At 32.0% G+C, this 27,510-nt stretch overlaps 3 protein-coding genes and 1 non-coding gene across 4 annotated transcripts; 1 reads left to right on the top strand and 3 right to left on the bottom strand.

Annotated features, from left to right (window-relative positions):
* Positions 1-9,152: 9,152 nt before the first annotated feature.
* Positions 9,153-9,225, bottom strand: TRNAT-UGU (transfer RNA threonine (anticodon UGU)). Its single transcript has one exon. It is a non-coding gene; the product is annotated as a tRNA-Thr (tRNA).
* A 5,323-nt stretch (positions 9,226-14,548) lies between these two features.
* On the bottom strand, positions 14,549-17,617 carry Dnaaf6 (Dynein axonemal assembly factor 6). Its single transcript, XM_018537497.1, has 4 exons — positions 17,503-17,617; positions 15,859-16,073; positions 14,866-14,993; positions 14,549-14,678 (listed from the first exon to the last, which is right to left on the bottom strand). Exons 1-4 carry the CDS (start codon positions 17,615-17,617, stop codon positions 14,549-14,551), a joined length of 588 nt encoding a protein of 195 aa, XP_018392999.1.
* A 2,567-nt stretch (positions 17,618-20,184) lies between these two features.
* Positions 20,185-23,473, top strand: LysRS (Lysyl-tRNA synthetase). Its single transcript, XM_018537490.1, has 8 exons — positions 20,185-20,364; positions 20,436-20,571; positions 21,060-21,509; positions 21,679-21,924; positions 22,017-22,439; positions 22,761-22,954; positions 23,058-23,220; positions 23,375-23,473. Exons 1-8 carry the CDS (start codon positions 20,243-20,245, stop codon positions 23,471-23,473), a joined length of 1,833 nt encoding a protein of 610 aa, XP_018392992.1. The 5' UTR covers positions 20,185-20,242.
* Positions 23,474-25,667: 2,194 nt separating this feature from the next.
* On the bottom strand, positions 25,668-27,133 carry LOC108772036 (OTU domain-containing protein 6B). Its single transcript, XM_018537482.1, has 4 exons — positions 27,003-27,133; positions 26,464-26,872; positions 25,997-26,216; positions 25,668-25,853 (listed from the first exon to the last, which is right to left on the bottom strand). Exons 1-4 carry the CDS (start codon positions 27,073-27,075, stop codon positions 25,668-25,670), a joined length of 888 nt encoding a protein of 295 aa, XP_018392984.1. The 5' UTR covers positions 27,076-27,133.
* Positions 27,134-27,510: the final 377 nt, after the last annotated feature.

The raw sequence follows: 27,510 nt of genomic DNA, 5'->3' as shown, positions 1-27,510 counted from the left end.
GTCTTGTGTCACTTTATATCTTCCGTAATTATCTCGCGTTAAGGCTCCTGGTATCTCACTACTGTGTGTCGGATTATAACATCATAGATATGAAAAAATATATAATAAAAATTCTTACAAAATATATTAAAATAGAGATATTTTTCAATAAAATAATATTTATTATCGGTAGAAGAGACTTGTAAAATATATTGAAAACTCTCTTTTTATTTCAAGAAGAAATTAAGAATTTTTTTTTTCAATTTTTATATTTATTTTTAATTTGACAGTTTTGTAGCTGCAAATATAACTTATTTTGTTTTTAACGCAAAATTTATATGGTTATTTTCTGATTAAAAGAAATAAAAGAATTTTTGATATATTTTACAAGTCTGTTTTATTGATTGCGAGTGTTGTTTTATTAAAAAATATTTCCATTTGATGTTTTATAAAAATTTTTATGCATTTTTTCGTTTCTGACGTCATAATCTGAAATAATAGTAGTGAGTATTCAGAACCTTTATCTCAGGCAAAACAAGAAGTTAGGAAAACGTTAAAATAACGTTAAAATAACGTTAAAATCACGTTTAAATAATTAAAAAGTGATTTTTAGTAATCATTTCGAAACCACTTTGATGTCATTTTAATTTTATGATGACTTCTATTCTGCTTAGGATTTTTTAAATGACAAATTTATTTTATCAACCCGAATGACATAATTAAATGATGCAAAATGCATCAATCTTTTAAGTAAATGTACAGCATGCTCGCGTTTCTCCAAGCTCCTAGAAGAAACTCGTTTGTGTCGTTATTTACATTTTCGAAACGATTATCGGCCCAACCTCCCTTTTTCAGGATACCACAATTATCCTTTTCCTTCTTTACCGCCGCGAGACAGAGTCCGGCGGACATTAGGACTTCACCCAACTCCCATCATTTCTGCTGAAACTGCACAAGTTCTACTTCCTCTCCGACCTCGGCAAGGAAAATTTCACATCCAGAACATCTGCCGCTGCTTTGCCTGACCGCCGCCGCCGTTGCAATTAACTTTTAAGACTGGCACCGCCTGCCCAACATGGAACCACAAGGCGATTCGTTCGCTACTCCTCCTCGCATTCTTTATTAACAATTCAATAAACAACATAAAAAGATTCAGATATATTAGTAGTTAGTTTCTAAAGGGTTGAATAAATTTCGGGAGTAAATCTCTCAAGCCAAAATAAGAGGAAAAACGTTATTGAAACGAGAATTCAGAAAGGAAAGAAGCTCAAAAAATTATCGTGCGTTAGAATAATGCGGATCGATACTACGAAGCAATCAATACCGTGGCTATTACGAAGCTTCTGTGCTTCCGAACAAAAGTTTTGAAAAGACGGTAGCGTCAACGTGCGAGTATTGGATTACAAAGAGCGGATGCAAAAAGACTGAAAAAAGGACCGCAAAAAAAAAGCTAAGGAGAAAACTCACTGTGTAACTCCACGTTGGAAGATAAAAGTTAACCGGTATCCACCGCGCGTAGTTGTTATTCTATCCCTAGAAATAAAAAAAAAAAAAGAATATCTCGCCGTCCCGGTGTGCTTGTTTCTAAAAGCGAGGGATACTTCACAATGGCCCATTGAGACCGGTAGTTCTTCAAGGATTCTCCTTCGTGAGTTTTACGCGCCATTTAATCGAGAGGGTTAGAAATAAATTGGATACAGGGTAAGGGCACGTTTTCATCATTGAGAAAATCTGAACCACAATGATCGCGCAGTGATCAATTATATTATATGAACAACGTCTTCCCTGTCATTATTGATACTATGACTTTTTTTTATCAATTAACAGTAATGATAAATATTTTTTAATAGACGTACTTGCAATTACAATAATTAAAATTATTATAGATCCTATAATTTTCTAATTAAAATACATTTGGCACATCAAAGAAAAAATCAAAAATAAATTATAAGGAACGAGAAAAGAAGTAACTAAAGGAAAAAATAAATTATTTTACTATTAATATTTTTATACTTTCGAAAAATAACATATGAGAGAGATTTCTAAATCTCAACGAAAAATTTTTACTCTACAATTTCTTCGATAAACACTTGGTCCGTGGGGCATTCTATGGAAGCGCAATCTCATAAAAGAAAAAAATATCACAAATGAATCCATAGCTCAAGGGTTAAAGCGTTGGTCTCGTAAACCGGGGGTCGCAGACCGCAAATCTCTCTGGGGGGCAAAACTTTTTCAACTCCCTCCTCTTTCTCGTGCTTTTTTCGCGCCCTTCGCAATGCCGTCGACGTTAATTCCACGAGTTACTTAACCCTTGAAGGAACGTTTGCCTTATTGACAAAAATTTCAAGAAAGTCGTGAGTTGAGTACTATTTCGCGAGTTTCACGAACTTCCTGTTCGAACTGCTCGAGTCCATTTCGTCGCTCAACTGATGACAATTTTTTTTTTTCGAAACCGCAAATGTACGAAGTAAAGCAAAATAGATCAGCTTCATGTTATTACAACATTTAAAATAACATATAAAAAGAATAATAAATATTATGTTGTATGAGAGAAAAATTTTTATTTGTTAAATTTTTATAAAAATATATGTGGACGTAAAATTATGTAGGGCATGCATAAACCACCAATTATAGAAATGCTAGTCCATACAAGTTACATGAGAAAAACAATGGTCTAAATCATCTGAATATTTGGAGATTACAGCGAGAGGAAAATTTACATTTAGCATAGATGATAAATATAATAAATCATTCTTCCAAACTAATATATACAATAATCCTTTTAAAGTACTATCGAATCATATTTAATCAGAGATGACAAAGCTATTATTTCTGCAATCTTTATTGTATAAATATTGGAAAACTGAAAATCTGGTAATAGATGGTATGTACATATAATAAAAGTTTTCTCTCTCTCTCTCTCTCTCTCTCTCTCTCTCTCTCTCTCTCTCTCTCTTTCTGTAGGACTGCCGAAATAAAAATAAATATAAGTAAATAATATTCTTCCTTTTTATTTTGTACATTTTGAATGCGACACATCACAGATCTCTTTCAATAATTAAAATTATTATTTTATAAACATAAAAAAGTATTAATCTAAAGTGTTTTTATACGTTAATATCCTTTTTCAATCGTTTCACGAGAGAGAGAGAGAGAGAGAGAGAGATCCTGTTTTTCGAATTAATGAAGGCAGATTTGCTCTACCTTCGAGTTCAGCAATGTAATTAGAATGTAATTTAGCCTAACGTCTCGTTTTCGCACGTTACATTTCCAAATCCGACAAATTGAAGCGCGGAAATTAAGTACGCCCAGCCTCGGTCGTTAAACTGTGTCGCGACGAGTTAACTGTTGGTTGAACAAGATGCCGTTCTACGCTTATTCCTCGTTTATAAACGATATCGCATATATCGAAACTGGCTGCAATTTCCTGTCGCGTATCAGTAACAACGCGCAAGAGCCTTTATATTCCCCAGCAAACTAGGTCAAGAAGGCAAACGCATCTTCGCACTACCACATTACGTTTCGTGTCAAAGTAACCTATAGAATAGAACTTTGTCCCCCCTAGTCGGTATTCGCATCCTTCAGTACAGAGTGTCTCGAGGGATGTAAACTAGAAATAAGTAAAATTTATTGTGAAGAAAAACTGAAAGTTAAATTTTCTACAGAGAAAAATGTAATTATCTCCTTTTTTTTTAACCGAACATTATTAATTGTATTAATTGCTTGAAATGATTAAAAATATTACTATAATATACATATTTGGACAATAGCATTTTTGCTTCGTGTATTTGTTTTTTAAAACGAAAAGTAAAATTATTATTTTCTTTTTTATTATCGTTTCAAATTTTTATAAAATACGTTACATAAATGATATATTATATTACATATAATATAATTTTAACAATATGTTAAAATATTATCAAAAATATAAAAAAGATCTATTTAAAATAAAATTCTCGTCATAAAATTGTTAAAAAATGGACAGCCAAAAAAATTAAATTTCCATTTCTATTTTTTGCTGTTTAATCATTATTATTGTACATATATCTGCCAAAATATTTTATATATATAAATTTTTCCTATTAACCCAACATTTGTTAAACAGTTTAAATTGCAATTTCCGTAATAAAATAGAGAGTTAAACATGATAAATTACTATTATATTTCATATATTTCGTCTGAAGAAGAGTAGAAAAAAATTGTTTAGTGTGAAAATCCAACTTTTACATTCATTTTTCGTATATTTATTGCACGCACGCGCATACATCCTAAATATATTGTTAGTAGAATTATTTAACGACCGTTTTTGAGGAACGTAGTAGCGAGAGTAGGACGATGTCGATGGAAGAGGAAAAATGTGGTCGGATATGTAGGGCCGTGCCTCAGGAAACCAAATGTTTGCGGACAAATCGTCGTCGTTTTCGACGAAGAAAATCAACAAACGTCACTCGTTCAGCCCTAATGCATCGTCCGGAATAAAAATCGTTTCGCACGCGCGGACTCTCGACCCTGATCCATATAGGATTTTGGATTCTCTGTTCCTCGTTATTGAATGGCAAGTCGGGAAAACTGTATGCTGTACAGAAAAACTTGGTCGTTTTCATCGAATCGTGGAATTTTGCCAAGTTTTATGTTTCGAGATTCAAACCGCGAGATTTAGTAACACGAATCTGTCTTGCAAAATACAAAGCTATCGAGAGAACATCTTTTCCATTACGAACTCTCGTGTGAATTTAGGATCGATTCTTCAAATAATATAGATAGAAAAAGAAAAGAGTTGGCTAAACTTGATATAGAAAAAGTTAAATCTTTTTTTCTCTTTTGCTTACATCAGATCTTTATATGTCACCTTCAGATCTGTTATATAAAGATTAAACATTAATTACGAAAGAAATAAAGAAGAATAAAAGTGAAGTGTGAGTTAAACGGCGAAGTCTAAATTTTCCACGCGACATTAAATAAAACACTTAATTTTGATCTAAAATGTGATAAGAAAATTGAAGAACAAGGCCAATACGAAGATTATAAGAACGAAAATTAGCGAACTAATTGCCAGTAGTTAGCAAAGTTTTGTAAGATTACACGAAGTGTTGTAAAACGCAATATGCGTACAAAATTGTAAAAACATATTTTAAAATAAGTTGTGTGAACACATAAATTTTGAAAGACACATTTCAACATGAATTCTGAAGTTTTACTTTAAAAGATTTTTGTTTGTAAAAAAGAGATATATACAGATCTAATTTGAGAAAAAAAATGAAAATATTTTATCAAATAAACTAAAAATGTTTTAACATTTTATAATTTTTTATATAAAAAAAATTGTATATTAACCTTTTCTCTCTTTTTCTATTTCCTCTTTTTTCTATTTTTTTGTTCTCATTTATTTGATGTTTTGTTTTAAAATTATATTATTTCGTACTTTTTTTTCTCATTTAAAAAGTGTAATTGGATAATTATGATTGTAAATATAATTGTATAACAAAAATGTAATATAATTTCAAATATTTCGTTGGAAGAGAGTTAAAATATTAATATTTTTATGCGCGACAAATCTGACAGCACTCAGAGATATCATGCGGTTTATTCAGATTATTCAATCTACTCCGGAACAGAGAAAAGGATCGAGAACTGTTACTGCAGTTACCTTTGTCTAGGATTTCTTCTCTTTATCCTTGATTTGCATTCTGCGACTGCTTATTTACATTTTACGTTAAGATATTCTGTAACTTCGTATTTAAAATTAAAGTGGAACACCAACGATCTGTTTGCTCCACGCTAATTAAATGTTAACAAAACACTAACATATCTTAAATGCTACAAACTTTTTTTATAAATCAAGCAAAATATCGTCGAGTTTAAGTTCGTACTACTTTTATACTGTTACATTAGCAATAACAAGTTTTCATTATTTTATTATTAGATCAAACGCGTCCTTCCCTTCTCTTTAGATCAATAAAACGTAATTTTCTGAAAAATTTTAACTACATTCGGTACTTAAAATATTAATTTATCACTGCAGCACATCAACTCAGAAATATAACGTGATTTCTTTTCTTGCAGTATATCGAAATAAATAACTTTTTCACATGCCACGCTCGTATTCGACTTGTGCACTTTCTCTTTTCGGTCCATGTGAATATTAGATAGCTATAAATCTTAATCATCTGTCATGAGATCCGTTTTCGTATGGAACACGTGTAGATTAAATTATACGGTTATTTTTATTACTGAAAGAGAATCATAGACGGAGACTTCGGTACATTTTATTCGATCGAGCACGAATAGCTGCAGCGCGTGCGAAATAAGATAATTTATTTCAACATGTGATGTAATATAGGAAAAAGACTCATGTAATTTCCCGATTCTGACGTTCAATATGCATATATAGCTGTAGTAAAGAGAGCCGGGAAATACATTTCGATGTATGTTTAAAAATGAATGTTCATGTACTCATTTCGAGCTTATGCTCAAAGCATAAAATCTTTAAAAAAATTATAAGGTAACCACAGATTCTATATATGGCTTAATATCCAACAAGTATACTCTATTCGCTGTTTGTAGATAATTACCTGTGTTAGTAAGCAGGCTGTCTATCTGACTCGGCAAAAAAATTAGAAAAAATCGTAAAGCTTTAGGCTATATAGAATTCGATTGTACCTTACATAATATTATTAAATCTAACGAATTTGAAAGATATTGGAAAAAGGACGGTTTTGCTAAAGTAGTTAAAAATTTAATTAGACACATGCCTAAAAATAATTTGATTCCATTAAAATAATTATGTAAGACGCTCAAACTATAAAGGTTGCTAGAACGTCGAAACTTTCTGCAGCGTTGTTCGTCATGATTATTTCGATTCAATCAAATTATTATTTTTCGATCTGTATCCTAATTGTTTAAATACTTTATCAAAAAAAATCATTTTTTCCGTGCATATTTTTCAGAATTTATACATATCTCTCTCTCTCTCTCTTTTTAAGATAAAAATATACGGTTAGAATAAAAGAATTCCAAATCCTTATGCCGCATATTTTCTCATAAAAAAAAGCAGGACATAGTCTATCACGGAACGTTTCCATTTCGTCTTACTGCGAATAAAGTCTGTCGTCGATACCGGCGCGGATATCCGTATTGCATCGGTATCACCCGGTACACACTTGGCAGGCTTATGGGCTTTTCAATTTCGTTCCTCGCCGAGTGGGTTCCATACGGCGACGCGCGATAGCTATTGCGGGAGCTCTACGTGCACGCCCGTTGAAATTTTTCCGAGACGGCGTTTCGGAGGCCATTATGGCATTCCCATCTCTTGAATGATATCCCGGACGAAAGCGCAATGGCGCGAGAGGATGGCTAACGCTATCCGTGAGAAATGGAAAAATAATTGGCCGGATGCATACGCGAGTCCGGTCGCATTTCGTGAATATATCACGAGCGAGAGAGAACCATACCGTACACCTCGCGCAGTTTATTCGGCCTTTAGTTTATTCGCGGTCAGCTCTCTTCGCTGTAGGTATACAAAAATGCCTGAGTTACTCGAAAAACAAAATCTTTTAATCAAGTTACTATTATTTTACCCTCAGATTGTTATTATAATTTAACAATTACTATAAAAATAGCTTAGCTTCATTTTACAGTATTTTATTCTATGGCATAAAAACTGATTAATAAAGAAGATTGATTCTCTGTCAGATCTCTCGAATGGGAAAAGAATTTCATTTACGAATGAAAAAAATTTTCGTGCAAACCTGCCACAAACGATCTCACGTAAATTTCAGATCCAAAACAATATCATGTTGTACTACCGTTTATTGAGTCTTGACCGGAAGGCACTCAAGGCACTCGGTAGCCACAATGGCTCAATGCTAAATTGAGAAAGTTCCGGAAAGTTTAATATCCCATGTACTCCGCAGAGCCAGTCAACAATAATTCTCGTTACATCTACAGGATGTATCAAAACTCGCGTATTTTCTCTAAATCATAAATGTATCGGTGAACTCGTAGTCGCGGTTTTTCTCAGCAGTTTTAATTAATTGTAACTTTCTGACGTGAAATATCGTGATGTTTATGGCTCTCTCGATTCAAAATAATTTTAATTTTAAATAATAACGTTCCCTGATTTATTATATGTATCTAAAATTTAACTAGCTTATTAATTTTTATTGTTAACTAATTGCAAAAATAAAAATTCTTTAATATTTTCATCAAAGAATAATAAACTGTCCAAATTGATCAAAGGACACACACTTGCATAAAAGAATTTATAGTTGAATATTGGATACAACAATCTCTGGTACACTCTGTATATTATGTATACTAAAACAGTAGGATAGAAATGATGTAACCAGGAGAAGGGTACGGGGGCAAAGTTTCTTAATAAACGTTGACGTCGACACCGCGTGGCAATTCCTTAAGTCGATACGGAAACCCGCTTTTATGAACTGACTAACGGATTAGAAACGAATCCCCGCTTTAATTAAGCCCTGCAGAAATACGTTAATCGTATTAAAAATAGATTCTATTTATGTTGAAAAAAAAAACTTTGAATTTTACATTATTAGTAATTTAATATTAAAAGAAGGAACGTCATTCACTCTTTTTTATGAAAGCCGTTTTTATAAAAATAGAAAGCTTTATTAAAATTACATTTCTGACGTCAATCAATGTATTGACGAATGCGATATAAAAAGAAATACATTATTAATATAAAGTAATTAAAGGAAAGATTTTTATTAATTTATTATTACTTCTATATATATATATTCTAACTTTCAATTATTATTTTGAAGTTCTAATATAACTATAAAACAAAATTTTTCCTTTGACGCACACAAAAGCGAATAATCGAATGAGTCATTCTATCGTGATATCAACTTAGTGCATTGTCATTAACGGTTTAATTTAACGTCATATTATTACTTTTTTAAGTAAACATTTCACACATGCTTGTACAATCTTTTCTTACGTTTCTTTTAAATGGAATAATATTGCACATACTGTAGAATTATATTTATACATAATATTATACATATGTGTGAATGTATGCATATGTACATATAATAAAATAAATATATATTTCCATGTATTTAACTTATACGTCATATAAAAATACATACTATTGCAAATAGCTTATCAACTAATATATTATGTATAAATATTATGAAAAAAAAAATTGCCCCCAGAGAGATTTGAACTCTCGACCCCTGGTTTACAAGACCAGTGCTCTAACCCCTGAGCTATGGAGGCTTTAGATTGACACGTCTTTCAACACGCTTAAAAGTAAAATAACGTAAGTCATATTTAATACATTAAATAAAAATATTATTTTAATTATAGCAGAACTCTCCCTTTTTTATTTAACAAAATAATATTGTTAATTTTAAAAAATATGACAGATTCTTGTGCAGAACAAAGAAAAATATTAAAAAAGTATCCTCAAATACGTTAATTATTTATTACGTTTATTAATATATATAAAAATATAAAAATACTTCCATATATAATATTATTAAACTTATTTTTTTTCGTTTTTTTAATTCTTTGTTAATAAACAAAGACGTCCAAGATATTGTATTAAAATAACATTATTTCATTTTTTTCACGTTATTTATGATAGAAAATATTAAAAGCTTGTTCCAAAAGGATTCCAAGAATTTGAATAAAAGAGAATTTGTTCAAGTAAAACACCAGATTGCTGCGTTGCAAGTTGCAACGAATAAAATTGTTCATTTAGGGAAATTATGTCACAGGATTTCTACTTTATAATGCAGTAGCGCTACTCCAGCTTTTCTTAGTTAAAAAAGAATTCACTTATATATTTCTCAGTACCTTTGACTTTTTTCTTTCAGGTTACGATTAAATATTAAATATTTATTTGCATATTTATGAGAAAATGTTCGCATATGCCGCCACCATGAGTTTGCGTGTTGACGCTCCGCATTTATTTTTATTTCACGTCTGCCATCAGAAACTTGGAAATTTCGGCGAAATCTCGAATCTGTTGAGCCGTCACGTTTCGTTAAAACCACACATTTACTTACGCTCTCTCTGAATTTTTCAATTTAATAAATATTTAATCTTTTATTTGATTTATAATTAAATTTCTCAACATACACACACAAACAATATAATAAAGTTCAAAAATTCTAAGCAGAGAATGATGTTTAGATGTCATAATATATATACGTATAATCGAAATAAATATATTAAATATAAAAACACTATTCTGTTTATAAACCTAATATAGAATAAAGTAGTTTTACTGAAGTGTATAAAAATTTAATGAGATACAGATCTGAAAATAACTTTATTAGACTATCAAAATAATTATGTGGAACACTCAAACTAGTTGCTGGAATATCAAAACTTTTCATAGCATTGCTCATCGTGCTTAAGTTTCTTACGTAATTATTTTGATCATACAACAAAATTATTTTCAGATCTGTATCTCATTAAATTTTTAAAGACTTAAACAAAATCGTTCTATCTATACATAGACTGTGTACTTCAGTGAAGTTGTCACTATTGATTTAGTAAAAAGGTAATTTTATGCGTAGTTTCTTATCTCTTCATTTATTCTTAACGCATTTACACAACAATAATGCTACTAAAAAAAAAAAACCAAAATTTTCAGAAAATGAGTTTAAATGTTTTAAATTATTACAATTTTATAATATTAATTTTGAAAATGTAAATTGGTGCAATAACTGATTGTAGAAAAATAAAGTTATGTCTCTTAAAATATATTCTCTTTTTTGTTTTCGTTTATTTTTTATAAGCAATTCCAAAATGACTATTTTTTAGTTATGTTGCAGCGAATGAGCAACATGTATATTTCTTCTAAGTCTTTATTGCGCCCCTCATCTGAGTAAGTTAAAAAGAGATATTAATATACTTCAACGCATTGTATTTCTTTTCTAACGAAGCATAGATGTGTGCGTGAGTGCCAAGATTTAATCAATTAAAATAGCAAAACGCGCATTAATACCTAGTACGTTTTTGATTCTGTTAATAAAGAAGGAATAAGCGTTTTACTTATACAAATTATATAAATCGTATATGATGACAAATAACGATGAAAAAGGCTCATGAAAAATGCCTTCCATCACTCGTTTTCCGCCAAATAAGCTACGAAATGCGGCGAAGGAAGTCGATGAAGGACAGCCCGTCGTAATGCAGCCGGTTCTATGTGCACAGTCACTGTACCTTTCGCATACCTTAGAGAGTGCATCCTTGAGTGCGTTCGTCGGGCGACAAAGTCCGCTTGCGCATCGTAAAATCACTACACCGCGCCGCTCGCCTATCTTAAGCTACCGACTTTGCAGTGTCCGTGTAAACTTTAAGGGTGAAAGGAGAATAGAATAAAATTTTATGCCAGCATCGTTTGGCTAAAGTTCAGCTCGCACAAAAGCAGTCCTTACAGTTGCTGCTGTTATTACTGAATGTATTATCACGCATTAAACATGATTTCCGCAAATTAAAATTTAATTTTTACAAATCTTTATAAAAATCTACGGTACATCCTTATGTCAATCGTCCTTCAGTTTCTTCTGTGAAAAGGAGTCTTTAAAAAAGAAAAAAAGGAAGAAATCGCGCACAGTTTCGCAACGTAATTTTTTACGACGCTGTAACTTTTTATACGCTTGAACGATCGTCCAGGGCATCTTCACTGTAAAAATACGAAATAGAAAATTATTCGATAATAACGGGTAAGTTCGGAATTAAAAACTTTAGCAGCCGGAAATTAAGGTAGAGGCAAGAAACTAACGAACTATGTTCAAGGACTGATTAAGTTCTGACAGGGCTAATTAGGTTCGTGCCATTCGTCGACTCGTGAAAATGTGCTGATTTGATTAAACGGCGTATATATACGATGTTAAAACGGAGAGCACGTATAAAAAAGCGCGATCATTTTGAGTTTATGCATCTACGTTCCACGAAGGAAAATAAATAAAGGCGAAACGAATGCTTTTAGCCGAAGGTGGAAGCGGAAGCATTTGTTTGTTTCGCGTTATAAAGCACGTCGTACATTTCCGTTTGAGTAATCCTCTGTTTTTACTACAAAAGCAATTGCTTTGCTTTTCCATGCTCAAGTCTGCAAGCGTCTTTTGTCATTGCTATCACGTCGGCTAACGTAATTTGATTATCGTTACGTAAGACGAGTTTTTAAATTCATCGATTGATCAATCGCATTATGGCAAATGCAATTTTACTCTGTAAAAGTTGCATTTGCACATAATGCGATTGATCAGTCGATGAATTAAAAAAACTTGCCTATATTTATCTCAACGATTGATCTTTCGAACTCGTAATATATAATTATGACATCCAGACGCGTGCATATATTAGTGGAAGATAATTAGAAAGGGAGGTATATATTTCAAGTATATACTTAAGAAATCAACTACTTAATATAATGTCGCGGTATTTACTTTCACATATATCGAATATGCTATTTGAATGTTACTTATCTCTAACATTATTACAACTTCTTACCGACAGAGACATATATAATCTTGAATATAAGCACGTTTTTGTTATTGATATAATATTTTATAATTTTTGTTATTAATATTTATTAGATAAACGTTAAAGAAATATACGAATATTTTATATATTCTAATTTTTATTTGTTTGAATAGTACCAACTAAAATTTACTAAATACGAAGATATATATATCTTATATATAGTATAAGAACCATTAATTTGAGATAATTTTTTATTCATTAAATATTTATTTACTGTAAATAAACGTTTAGTTGGCACTAGTCAAATATTTATTAAAATTTAGTACATTTTTCCTAATATACAAATATTTTGCATTTGTTTTTAATTGTTCAATTAATTAATTGTAATCTACACTGAGCGTGTCACATTCCATGCTAACTTGAATAACATTCTTTATTTACAAGTGTAGTTTAGAATCAAATGAAAATGAAGAGTCAACTTGAGATTCAAGTTCTACTCTCTTGAACGAGGATGCAAGTGCATTTCCTAGCACGACCTCTTGGAGTGCCTGCTATCAAAATTCAGGAAGTCCTCGTCAAGTACGAACGATTGTCTCACAGCACGATCGCGCTTATTCCGCTCTGATAATAGCCTATTATCATCGATATTACTTTAATCGTCTCTATATGTGGATGAATGTTCGATTATAAACATTGGCATAATTGATGCGTTACAATCACGAGACGAACGATCCGCGTCGTTACAAGACGCAATTTTCTACTTATAGGGAAATTAGCATCGCGTAACGGGCGCAATCAAGGACGTGGCATTACACAAAATGCAAATACGATTTTGTTGTCGATATGTTATACACTCGCCACCGAGCGACACGCGAGGTCGACGAAAGAAAAATCTATCAGGATGTAACGGGGTATATAATGATGAACGTCTTTGATAATGAACGGAGGTCTCGTCCTCGTACATCCGTTATGAAACGTGTTTGTGCGAGGGGGATTGTATATGTATCTCGAAAATCATTTGGTTCATTCAAGCAGATGTATCGCTCGTTTGCAATATAACAATAATATAACTAAAAAATTGTGATTTTCTTAATTGCTTGCAAAAAGAGCGAATTAACATAAACGAAGAAAAAAAAATATACTTTAAAAGTATATACTTTTATTTCTCTCTATAATCTCGTTTGTTATGTCAGTTATATTACATAAAAGTTGCATTTCAAAATTAAAATTACAGAGAATTTCAATAATTTATAATATTTAAACTTATTTTCTGAAGAACTTCGTTTTTACTTGTGACGTCATCATGGTGACAAATAAATGATATGCTGGCGCTTTAAATAGTGTATTCATCATAAATCGGAGCAATTGCGATCAATGCGCGCGGTTTCATATATACATATATGTATATAGATGTCGTGATGAATACAAGACTGCATACAAGGTGTTTCATTTTATTAATGCATTTTAATAATAGATCCTCTTTTGTATAAATATTCTTTCTCCTCGGATAGATATGCCGAGACATGAATAACTTCTTAAATAAAAAAAATAAAAAAATAAAAATCTTTTCATGAAATTAAGAGCTGCAGCAAATAGAAATGAATAGTAGAAGTGATTCTTCCTCAAAAATTCATCGTCAGTTTAATTGAAATATTTAATAAATTTATATTAAGATAGATTATATATAAAACTCTGAAAGACTATAAATAAAAAATTACCTATCAATGCACATTGAGAGAAAGATATTTAAAAATTTATTTGTGAGAAGTATATTCATTTCACTAAAATACATCTTCATTCAAATACAGTGAAATACAATTTTATTCTTAACAAATGAACCATATATTTTATTCTCTCACAATCAATGAGATATATTTCACAGAAATCAATAAGTAACATTTGCTTCGCAACATTTCGATTCATTTGTCTCTCAGTGCACATAATTAAGAAGATATCTGTATCGAGCTCGTTAAACAAAACTCATCATTAGGATCGTACAGAAGTGGAATAGTTAACCACTCGGACAGTATCGAGAACAATAAAACACTTACCACGAGTTGCTTCGATAGGCGATCCAGAATAACGAAGTATCGATCCGAAATCAAAAGTTTACGTTGTCCAGTTCACGTGTAAGTTTCAGAGTGACTTCCAGGGTGGAAGTGTCGCTGTGCCACTTGGCGGAGGACGCGTTGGGATCCACCGAATGTGGTGTCGGTAGGTGCAGCCGATATCTAGCGGAATCACGACTGGTTTTATGCGTCGGGCAAATTTACAGCCTCGTAAAATTGTCAAAGAAGGGTGGACGCTCGCCTCCATCGGAATCAAACGCGACTCCGATGGCGCGCGCGCGGGGGCGAGCTTCGCTCTCCTTCTGTCACGCGGGTCACACTAATAAATTCCTGGTCGTGGTCATCTCACCTTGGACTGCGCACGTCGATCGCCTCGGATTCCACGGAGAGCTCCACTTTTTCCCGCGTTTCCTGGGGCAATTTCACCAGCACCGACAGCCACTCGCAGGACGCCGTGCTCGGCGTTTTAAAGCCCATCTAAATAACAATTCGTCCGTCTTCAAGACCGCGATTCACACGTAACGTGTCGAGTGAAATGAATTCTCTTTCGACGTTCCGCAAAGTCACCGGTTTTGAGAGAAAATAATCGAAAGATTCTCTTCTCTTTCCCTCTCTTTTTAGACACGTGTTGTCTTGGCTCTGTTACTTTATTTTATTGCGCCACATTTCTTTAGTTATTTCTTTTACTATTAGTAATTCTATTTTTCCAGGAAAATTGCATATATTTTAATTTTTAAAACGCAATCCGAAAATGGTATATATTTTCATTTTATAAATTAAATTAACATCTTATTATTTTGTTTCATTACGTTCTTCTTCATTAGTTTTTATATTGACTTTGAAGCATGGAAATTTTATTGACTTGCAGCATGGAATGGTTATATAGGTTTCAATTTTTGAAGAAAATATAGATTTATTATTTATTCCATTTCATTTATTCTTATACATAAAATATTCTCGAATTTAAAAAAAAATGCAGATATAGATAACTTAAAATCGGATGATCCATCATTTATCATTAGATCTACGATAAGAATAAACTGCGATATATATAAACGTAAAAATATATAAACTATTTACAATATATCATATTTTATTCTTATCGTGGATCTTATGATAAATAATGGATCATCATTTTAAATTCTATACCTGTATTATATTTTTTTGAAAATTTGAAAATATTTTATGTATAATATAAACGTAAATTAAATAAAATAGAGAGATGAGATAAATCTGTACTTTTTTCCAAGATGAAAATTTTTGTATTTACAATTCTGAGCATTTCATGGCTCAATATTATATCAAAGCTCTAATACTTAATTGTTAACAAAAAGAAACTTACTCCCAAATAAACATCTTCAGCTGTCACTGCCTGTTTAAACTTTATCTCGTATTCGGGCGTCTTCCTGGGGTCGTAATCCTGCAATCTTTGAGTGTCGACCGCCTCCGAGGGATGCCAAATATCGTCACCCTTGCCTTGCAGGAGTGCATGAGGTCCCGAACGATTTTGGGAAAGACCCTGGGAAGGGTTACTCGGCGCGCCGATATCACTAGGTCCTTATAAGCAAATATTTCATTAGTCATCTTGTCAATCGTCTTGTTTTTGTCTCGCACAACTAATGACTAATACTAATAACATTACATTGTCCCGAGAATAACACATGATAACATCACCCGGAGATGGCGCGTAAGCTGCTTAACGGTAATTTAAAAACGGATGTGTAACGATGATTTATAATTAAACGTAACTGCGAATTGAGAATCGCACGAGTCCTATTAGAATTCATGATTGACAGCGCAAATATAACTTGCGCTGCATTGGCTGCTGCGTCGGATCATTTATAAAGCGTTACGTCGATAACATTATACCGGTTTACGAAGAAGAAATCGAAATATGCATATAAAACTCGCGGTACAAGTTTAATTCTCGGTACAATTACGCATTACCTATACGATCCTAATAAAAGGGAGAACGCAATTCTGCTATGGACGTATTCAGAAGCTCCTCGCTAAATTGTGTTATTTTTCGTTTTTAATTTAAAGAAAATATATACAATATTTACTTTTAATTTTAAATAAATGTTTGATTTTGTCACACAAGATATTTTTTTCTCCCCGTTACGACCATGTATAAATAATTTCTGAAACTTTTACTAATTAGAACTTTAACAACGTGTCATAATTCTAATAATATTTTTTTAAATAACTATTAAAGTTTCTTACTAGGAGGCCATTCTTTTCTAAATTTTTTAGATTTCTTTTTTCAGGATTTTTTATGAATATTTTGTATGTAATAATAATAAGTGTAATGTTAAAGAACACATTTCGTTTTTTATATAAATGTATTTTACTTACATTGTTGTTCGAAAAGAATATATAAAAGTTATGATTTACGATCCTTAATATTTTTCCTATTCAAAAGCAACGAAAGAATAAAAATACTTTGAGTTATAAAATATTTAAAAAAGCAATTCATTAATCATGTAGAAAAAATACTATTTATATAATAATAGAAATCATAACTGAAATTCTCGATCTCCTTCGAAAAAAATCCTAGATACATTTATAAACTTTATACATATATCATCTACACAAAATACGACACTTAAAACAAAAACATTTACAAAAGCTTCTCTTATCATCTCGCGAGCTTCAAGTTCGCGAATGCGAATTAAAAAAATGCAAATTGTTATTATTAAATTCAAAATACGTGAATGAATAAACGCGCGCGCATGCGAGTGCATTATATGAAACTGTTGTGCTTGCCAATTAATTACGTTTTTCGCCCGGCTAAATAATATCCCGAACAATACATCGAATTAAACGTAACGATACAACGAGATTTTCAGTTTGGGAGCATATCGGGCTTCATCCGGCTTGAAATTGCACAGGGGAAATTAGCCGTCGCGCGGCGCCGATTGTTTTAACAGCAACAATTTTGCCGGGTGTATCTCCATAATTAATCAGTCGTAAAACGTAAACTCACTCAACTTCGTCGCACCCGCCTGCGGTAGATCGTCCTCGATGTCGGAATCGTCCTTCGATGGACAAATTAAATTTTGGAGAGCCTGTAAATCCGCCGAACTGAAACAGCCGTCCATAGCGAATATTATTATAGGAAAATACCTGAAGCTCACACTTTCTTCGCTGTAACGTACGGCCCACAACAACAAATTGACGTCGCTATGGCAACGAACTCGCGGTTACCCGATAAGGTGGCCTGATTCGAAATTGACTCGGCCGAAAAATTCCACGCTTGACATCGCGCAGCGTCGAAACTATTTATCTATTAAATTGAATATGCAACAGCCGTTCTCTCGATCGGAGAACAATTTCAATCGCGTGTTATGGAGACGAAAATAAAAATGGTCGAACGTGCCATATGGCTATGGTACATTTAATGATTTCTTTTTATTTAATTTAACTTCAACAATTTTTACTGCGTAATCAAAAAATATACCCATGTATACGTTACTTACAATGTAAAAATAAATAAGATATAAGTAAAACGTGATAAATAGATAGATATGTAAAAGATTAAAGGCAACATTTATATTCTGAGTTTAAGATTGTTTCAAGTTTGATCTCAAGATTTTATCTAATGAAATGATCATACAGCATTTCGAAATTTTAAGTAATGTGAAGATTATTTATATAATTTTCTTTTATGGCGTTACAAACAATGTTTCAAAAATCATATGAGATTCATGTGTTTACTTATAAAAATGTTTATAATGGAATAGCTGTGGTCAAATTTTGTTTTAAATTTTCAAACCTGGAATTGACCAACCTCAGATTCGTATTTTAAAACAAATTTTGTTTTAAAATATATTTATACCTAGTGTTAATTTTTAAGAGAAGCAAAATTGATCAAAGTAAAAGCGACACACAAAATCCAAAAATCAAGATGTCGGTCGCTTTCTTTGATGCAGATGGCTTTGATCCCCGAAATGAAAAATTCAAATAAAGAGACCGCGTTTTGATGATATTTTGGACATCTAGGCGAATTGACTTCGAAATAGCCTTCAATGTGACGAGCGCATTGAAAACTATTTCGTAAGGTGACTACTGTACAAAAGCTTTCAACGCGCAACGGTTGAAAGACATTCTGAGCATTGAAATCAGGAGGAACTATATAATGTTAATATAGTTTTCATTAATATAAAATTTATACATATATTAAAATATTTTAATTTCTTGATTTTTTCTCAATCCATTGGAACTTATTAGACAAACTGTATTAATACGGAAATTAATAACTTTATTGTTTCACTTGTGGAAAGGAAAATTAGATTACGGTAAAATATATACATATATACTATATATACGAGTACAGATATACAAATTTTATCGTATTATAGTTTTGCCGATTGAATTAATCGCGAATTAATCCTCCGAAATTGAAGTCAAAATCTGTAACAATTACTGATGCTGACTTTGTATGACCTATTTAATTTTATATTAATTAAAAGGCACGAATTAATTTCAAGGAACCAAAATGACATATGTAATTCATACAAAAGTGAATATAAATACTTATCGTAACAAGAATAATCTAAATCTATAAATCATTAATATGTAAAGAAAATTAAATTAACATATTTTAACATTAAAAATTTAACATTAAAAAATTAAAAACGTTTTTATAAGATTTATAATTGAGTGGGTCTAATAGATCCACTGTCAGTTTCGGAGGATTAAATTGATTCTGAATTTAAGTGAAGTCACCCTCGAAGTTAGCTTCTCCCGATTAAATTTTATAGTGAGCCTAAAAAAGAAAGCTTTTTAAAAATCTTCAATGTAAGAAAACGTGTGAAATAAAAAAATAATAAAATTTAAGAAATTTTTAATTTGAATTATACGATGTAAAAATGGAGAACGCTTGTGATCTTTAAATAAATTTTAAGAGACCGAATGAGAATAATCCATCTAAAAAAGAAATCTGTTTTCCATGTAAAAATTATGAATACATATTCGATCTTATTTATTCAAGACTGCCTACATAAATAAGCATCTGAGATGTTATACGATTATTTTATAGGAATAGTCTCAGAATAGTTTAATTCTTTAATTCGTTAAAACAATTTTACATACCAAAAATCAGTCTATAAATATATAAATATCAATCGGTTTTTAATCACATTTAAAGATTTATCGTACATGTGACAATTCAAAACGCTCGCCGCTTTTTATGAAAATTCCATTCCGATCCATCGCTGGCAGCGAGAACGGGACGCACCTCACGCACCTTAAATTGCGAAAGAAGAACCTGAAATCTCTCTTCCTCTCTCTTCTTTCTCCGAAAACCGTGCAAAACGTCATATATCCCGCATGTGCAGTCACGTGCAGTCCGACCAACGCAACGGTGTCAGAGCCGGTGAGGAGGAGACGGTCCTTTCTGCGACAGCTTGCCAACATGGTGGACGTAATGAGCGAGAAGCTGTCGAAAAAGTAAGTAGAGTGCACGAAATTGGACGAGATTATCGTATCTGTAGAATAACCGTTGGGTGCCGTGACGCTTTTCGCTCGATCGCCCTGGCCGCTCGCAACACGCGACTTTTCCCCTCACGGGCGACATAACCTAAAAAGGAGAAAAGTCCGGAACATGTGGCTCGTTGCCACGCGGTCATAACACGTTGCTCATTACATGGTTCGCATCTTGTCGCAGATAGCGATATCTTGTAGAAAAATCTAAACGTCAGACGGGTAAAGTCTAATCCCAACACATGATCATGCTTGGTACGTTAACCAATACTTGTGTTATGATTACGCGGCCAATAGCGCGAACCTGGTTAACGAGCCACGCGACGAAGTTGCGTCAGACTCCTCCGCGTCGATATGCTACGAAGTGCGTAATAAATCATTCGATACATCATTCGATCCTGAGAGAAGTGACTTGAGACGATATTCTAATTGCAGCGAACTGAAAAGGCGTCTCAAGGCCGAACAAAAGGCCAAGGAGAAGGCCGAGAAGGAAGAGGCCAGGACGCTTGCAACGGCAGCTCAACCAAAGTCTGAGAAAAAGGAAATCAATGAAGAAGAAATTAGTCCAAATGTAAATTTCAGAATCTTGTAGACATTCTTTTATAAAGGATAAAAAAGATCTTTTATGTCAAGAGACAGCAATTAATTACATTTTCTTGGATTTAATAAAATTCAGCAGCATAATTTTCAATATTAAGTACACTTTAATATTTTTAACCAAAGTCTGTTGTACAGTGCATTAATCTTTTTAGTAATCCTAGCTGTTTACATTTATTTTTTATCTACATGATTGCTACACAGATCAGAAAGATCCTACCAGTTGAGAAAATTGTGTATTATGATTTATTTTTTAGTCAATCTTAAATAAATCAAAAAAATAGTCTAAAATCATAATAAATATTCAAAACTTTGTCCTAACATTTATTAATTTTATTAATAAATGTTAATAAATAATAGAAATTTTACACTGGTGTCTCAGAGATCTCGAAATGTATAGCTAAGGTTAAATCTTAAGAGCTGATTCTAAAAAGATTTATTATAAAATTGATATGTTTGCAGGAATATTTTAAGCTCCGGTCGAACTTGGTCAGTCAATTCAAAGCTATTAATGATAATCCTTACCCGCATAAATTTCACGTATCTATCTCCCTGGAGGAGTTCATTGAGAAATTCAAGGATATCGTGAAAGATGGTGAAGTACTCGATGAGGAGGTACATAGCGTTGCTGGACGTATCCACTCCATTCGGGGATCCGGTGCCAAATTAATCTTTTACGATCTTCGAGGAGAAGGTGTTAAGGTGCAAGTGATGGCTAATGCGAGATTATATGAAAGCGAGGAAAAATTTGTAGCAGACACTGCAAAGATTAAGAGAGGCGACATCATAGGCGTCATCGGCAAACCTGCGAAAAGCAAAAAAGGCGAATTCTCAATTATACCACGGTCTATTACCCTTCTAAGTCCATGTTTACATATGTTGCCACATCTTTATTTTGGCCTGAAAGACAAAGTAAGCAGTAAATTTGCAAATATACATAATTCTTAACACATATATTTTAAATTTGTGTTAAAATCGTTATAATAATTCTTTAACTCATGCACAACATACACTGATCTAATATATATTACGTGAATATATATAATTCGTAATTAGATTAAACGTTTTTGTATACAACCAGGAAACAAGATTTCGGCAGCGATACCTGGATCTCATATTAAATGATAAGGTTCGACAAATCTTTCACATACGTGCGAAGATAATCGCTTATATACGCAAGTTTCTTGATAATATGGGCTTCTTGGAAGTCGAGACTCCCATGATGAATATGATTGCTGGAGGTGCGACTGCCAAACCCTTCGTTACACATCATAACGAACTCAATATGGATTTGTTCATGAGAATCGCTCCAGAGTTGTATCACAAGGTATGCACTTTTTTTCTCCATATAGTTTAAAATAAGCGTTATTCTATATAGAATAAAAGAAAAAATAAGGCGCAACAGTAAACATTTAATAGATGTTAGTCGTCGGTGGGATCGACAGAGTATATGAGATCGGTAGGCAATTCAGGAACGAGGGTATCGACATGACTCATAATCCAGAATTTACCACCTGTGAGTTCTACATGGCATATGCTGATTACAATGACCTAATGGAGATCACGGAGAATATGGTGTCTGGCATGGTAAAGTCTATACATGGAACTTACAAGATAGAATACCATCCGGACGGACCAGAGGGTAAAGCACACGAGATCGACTTCACGCCACCTTTCAAGCGCATCTCAATGATGACGCAATTGGAAGAGATTCTGCAGGTCAAACTGCCCAAAGCCGATCAGCTTAACACACCAACGGCAATCAAGTTCCTTAGTGATCTTTGTGAAAAGCACGAAATCGAATGTCCCCCTCCTAAGACATCGGCAAGATTACTAGACAAGGTAAGACATAAGTAAAACTTAATAAAATATCTAACTTCTTTAAAGATACTTCAAAGATCTTTAAAAACAAAGAAAAAAAAGTTTGACATTAGCAATGAATAAAGACACGGCGATAACCCGCAAAACTCCTGGTATCTTTGAAAAAAGAAAACCCGTGAAAGCCTAGAAAGCGTTATCTAACTTCTTTTTGAACAATTTAGTGATTTAATAATCTCCGAAAATAAGAAGGAAGATTACAGAAATATGTATATTAAGACATTTGTACCTTTTAATTACACACAATATCAGCCACTCTAGATCGGAATGTCTTTTGCGGAATAGCTCGTTGGAGAATTCATCGAGGATACATGTATCAATCCCACATACATCATTGATCATCCGCAAGCAATGTCGCCATTGGCAAAATGGCATCGATCCAAGAAAGGTCTTACTGAACGATTCGAATTATTTGTTATGAAAAAGGAAATCTGTAATGCGTACACCGAACTGAACGATCCGGTCGTTCAGAGAGAAAGGTACATTATTATTGATAGAAATTTGTGTTATACACAATATGTTTTGATAAGGCCATTGATTGAGTTATTCAATTTTACAAATTTCAACATATCAAATCTGCAGATTTGAGCAGCAAGCAAAGGATAAAGCAGCTGGTGACGAAGAAGCACAATTGGTTGATGAGAATTTCTGCACAGCTTTGGAATATGGTTTACCTCCAACGGCTGGCTGGGGAATGGGTATTGACCGATTGACAATGTTCCTTACCGACTCGAATAATATTAAAGTGAGTATATAAACTATATATTTGTATATTTTCTAAAATGTTTGAAAAAGAATATCGTGATCTTATAAAATTATATATAATTTATTTTTCTACATAGATAAATTATTTTATGTATGAGGAAGAACGGATATATATTTTTTTTTTATCTTTATAGGAAGTATTGTTCTTCCCTCAAATGAAGCCTGATGATCCAAACAAAAATAAGGAAGTGACTGAAGATGATGAAACATCAAACGATAGTGCAGAAAAATAAAGTTTAAATTATATTTTTTTAAATATAAAACTGATAATTTTTGGAAAAAGTATTTCAAAATTTTTTATTTAAGTTAAAAATTATTTTTGTTTCAATCAATAATTGATTTATAAATAATTATTTTTTATTTTTAAATTATATTAAAATTAAAATAATTAAATTATATAAATAATGTTTCTTGTATTTATCATATTTATTTGATATCCGACTACACATCCATTACATACAATCAAGTAGATATATATTTATAAAATCGCAAAAACATGAGACTAATAGTATTGTAAATATTAGAATATTCCTTGTCTATTAACATCACAATTCCAAATCATTTATATATTTTACCTTTTCTTTTGTCGCTTTATGCCTCTATTCTACAATATGCTTATTTCATTTTTCGTTTTCTACCACCTGAGATAAAAGTTAATGAACTTCGAAAGAAATAAGAAATACATAGCAAAAAATATAATTGTCAATAAAATGGTTGCAAAGAGGAAAGCAAGAAGTAAACAGCAACAGGAAATAAGAAATACATTGTAGACTAGGCTTTTTACAGATAAACCGAAATCCGTCACTTTATATAGATAAAATTACAAAATTACTATTCAAACTATTATTAACATTATATAAAAAGTAATAGAAATAATTAGGAAATGGAAAAAAATTCACAAGAAACACTTATAAATATTGAGTTGCGTTTCAAGACTCTAAAATATTTTATTCATCGTTGCACGATATTTGTTTGTTCGAAAAGTTAGGCTAATTCTACAATGTGCTTTTTGTTTCCTGTTTCTTGCTGTTTGTCTCTATTTGTCTCTTGCCTTTTTGATCAAGAAGACAAGAGAAAACAGTAAGAAATAGAAAACAAAAAGCACATTGTAGAATTAGCCTTAAGGATCAAAGTTAATTCTTGCAAGTTAAAATGAATTTAAAAAGTATACTTATACTTTTTTATTCTAAATAAAAAATAACGCTAATTTTTATTCTACTCTGAGTTTTGAAACGCAATCACAAACATTTTTTATAGATTTGATAGCCACTTAATATTTTAAAGCGTAACAGCTACCACAATGAACACAAATAATGTGCACAATAAGAGTAATATGTTTTGTACATACTTCTTGAAATAAGCCAAAGAACACTGAATCTTAATAAGTATTTGCATATTTGCTGGCAGCATGTTTATATTGTCTGATATCCATTTGGGAAATAAATAATTATATGTAAATTTAATCACTCTCTCTAATAACATAAGAGCTCTAAATCAGCTCACATATCTCGCCAAGATATTTATAATATCTATACTGCTATATTTAAGTAAATATGTCTAAACGCCCCTACAGTCCACATTCCCATCGCACGTTTAGCGCTAAATATGACTACATGAAGCCCGTTTAATGTAGGAAGATCACACACAATAGTGTATGACATACTAAGAACTATTAACTCGATCTATTTTAAAAATCCCTACTTACGATATGATAATACATACAATTGCAATATATAAAACTTTAGGATGTGATTATATTTAGTAAATATACGATAAAAATGTACTTTACGAATCTACAGGAAATATATTATTACAGTAAATTTCATGTAGAACTTTCAGTCATTTTTAGCTCTAAATGTGTACATTAAAATATAAGTCAGTAAACTAGTCGAAATGACCAAAAATATATACTTCGCTGATACGTCATTGATATGTATCTCGTATTTTTAACTAATGACTGTAAAAAGAATTCTTAAAATGTTGTGACTATTAAGATTATATCTGACCAATTATATATATTTTCATTACGCATTTAGTTGTAATATTTCGTTTTTAATTTATAGAAAAGTTAATTACATGCATTTTGCATTTAGTCGTTTAGTCAACTGTACACATTTGAAGAATTTCTCTTATAAATATTTTAACAAACATCACAATGTAAAGTTTAGAAATGTAATTCTTGTCGGAAGATGGAATATTCTGCTGGCAGCTTTTTTAATATCTTTGTATATTCTTAGAGAAAGTTTTTATACTATTTGAAAATTCATATTGAATTTTTCACATAAAATAAATTAGTTTGATTGACTGGTAAAAACATGTTCATAAATTGCAACATGTTTCATTCATTACGATTAATTCAGCAATTAATAATAAAATTTTAAAATTGGTATAACACAAAATAGAAATTAAGTCTAAAGCAAACCTTTATCAGCTCTCCTCATCCTGAACGTATTTCGTAACAGAATTGTAATGAGCGCCTAATTCATACATATAACGATGATAGGTTAATATTATCTTTTTGCCGTTACTGTATTCATCTCCAATGACATAGGGAGCCCCTGTAGCTTGTATGATCTCGATTGGACATTTCAATATACGTGATAATACCTGTAGCTGTAATAATAAAAAAAAAACAATTGTGTTTCTAGGAAAAAAATTATATTACATTAATAATTCATGCAGAGGAAATACTTAAAAAATTTAATGGTTTATAGTCTATTGTATACATACAAGTTTACGACATGTTATTTAATTACCTCAACAGCACCACCCCAAGCACTTGTTTCAGCTACATCGTTGCAGTACTTTTCATACTCCTCAGATGTTAATAGTTCATTAGAATCAGAATTCGAAAGAAATGGTAAAAAGTCATTCATATTTTCTTTTAAATAGTCAGCAGTCTTTATTCTGAGATCGTGCAGGCTAAAAGGCGTCTCTCCATTTATCTTAAGTTGATGTGCTACAGCATTGTATAAACTGAAAACAAATTTAGACTTTCATATATAGTTAAGAAACTAATTGTCTAGACGGTGTGTATCATTATATTGATAATTTCTTCAAATTGCTGTTAATTATGAAATTGAAAAATGATAAGTGTATTGTCCAGATAATTAGTTTTGTGACTGTATGTGTCTTATAAAACAATATAAATTATAAAATATCCTTTTGTTTTTCCTTTCTTGGCAATATTTTAATATGGTATTATACATTTAAAAATCTTTACCAGTGACCATCGCTAGGAATTTCATAGATCATTAACTCGCGCTCAGAAAGTATCTTCTTTATGGCCTCTATCTCGACATTTCTTTTGCCAAAAATGTTAAGAGCTTCTTGTTCAATGATTCTCTGATTGCGTTCCTTCTCTGCAATTGCTTTCTTCTCTCGTCTTTTTTGCGCTTTGGAAACCCTGTGTGCCAATTGCTCCAAGCAATTGTCTTTACTAATTTCTTTGCTCGCTTCTTCGGATTCTGTCTGTTCGTCGTTCAGTGTAACGTGAGCCAGTCTCCATGCGTTCAGCTCCTCCATTTGACGTTTCTCCAAACGCTCCTCTAAACGCCCTATCTCTTCAGTAATTTCTTTTTTCTTCTTTTTGTCACCTTTACAAATGGATTTCTTCAAGATCTGTATTTGCGCTACGATTAAGAAAGAACGTTAGACATTGTGTAAAGACCTGTTTTAACCTCAAATCGAAGAACGACTAAAGTTACAAAGATCTATTTAAAAAATGAAGATAAAGGAAGTTGTGATTTTCGGTTTCAATACCTTGCAATTCCTTGCGTTCCTTCTTGTGCTTCTGCGTTAACTCTTCCTCTGTTAACGTCACCTCTGCCATCATACTTTAAATATAACCTCTACCGTAAGCAAAGCTCTCACAGAAGTACACTCCGTGATTATTACGGAGAACAGAAGTGACTGAAGTACGGAACAGGAAGCTGAGTTGGCGCAAGAAACGCAGGTGTATTTGCGCATTTTGAACATCAGAAGAGCGCGGTACTAGGATGCTGCCAAGTTGCCGCGATTATTTAAAATTGGCGTTATGTTGAAGCTTATATTCCACGTTATGATAGGTAAAAATGATTTTTCTAAAAATACCCCTTTTATTTGATGTCTTAAATCTTATTATAATTGTGTGTTTACCTAAGAGATTGCAAATAACACGCATATCAAAGAGTTTTCCAACAAAAGATAATTTAACATAACAGACCGTTGATGTATTCAATACGTAAAAATTGCAAATTAACTCAATAATTAATTCTCAATTTCAACAGTT

This window comes from Cyphomyrmex costatus, unplaced genomic scaffold (genome assembly GCF_001594065.2).
Source record: "Cyphomyrmex costatus isolate MS0001 unplaced genomic scaffold, Ccosl1.0 scaffold175, whole genome shotgun sequence".
In the NCBI taxonomy this organism is placed as follows: Eukaryota; Metazoa; Arthropoda; class Insecta; order Hymenoptera; family Formicidae; genus Cyphomyrmex; species Cyphomyrmex costatus.
This window is presented reverse-complemented; position numbering and strand designations above follow the sequence as displayed.

Coding starts and splice junctions, on each gene's coding strand:
- LOC108772036 (XM_018537482.1), bottom strand. CDS start 27,075: ATGATGGCAGAGGTGACGTTAACAGAGGAAGAGTTAACGCAGAAGCAC. Junction 26,217..26,463: donor ATTCCTAGCGATGGTCACTG/GTAAAGATTTTT, acceptor ATTTGTTTTCAG/TTTATACAATGCTGTAGCAC. Junction 25,854..25,996: donor CTTGGGGTGGTGCTGTTGAG/GTAATTAAATAA, acceptor TTATTATTACAG/CTACAGGTATTATCACGTAT.
- LysRS (XM_018537490.1), top strand. CDS start 20,243: ATGATCATGCTTGGTACGTTAACCAATACTTGTGTTATGATTACGCGG. Junction 20,572..21,059: donor AAGAAGAAATTAGTCCAAAT/GTAAATTTCAGA, acceptor ATATGTTTGCAG/GAATATTTTAAGCTCCGGTC. Junction 22,955..23,057: donor CCGGTCGTTCAGAGAGAAAG/GTACATTATTAT, acceptor TCAAATCTGCAG/ATTTGAGCAGCAAGCAAAGG.
- Dnaaf6 (XM_018537497.1), bottom strand. CDS start 17,617: ATGGACGGCTGTTTCAGTTCGGCGGATTTACAGGCTCTCCAAAATTTA. Junction 16,074..17,502: donor GGCGGGTGCGACGAAGTTGA/GTGAGTTTACGT, acceptor TTTGCTTATAAG/GACCTAGTGATATCGGCGCG. Junction 14,679..14,865: donor ATCGACGTGCGCAGTCCAAG/GTGAGATGACCA, acceptor TGATTCCGCTAG/ATATCGGCTGCACCTACCGA.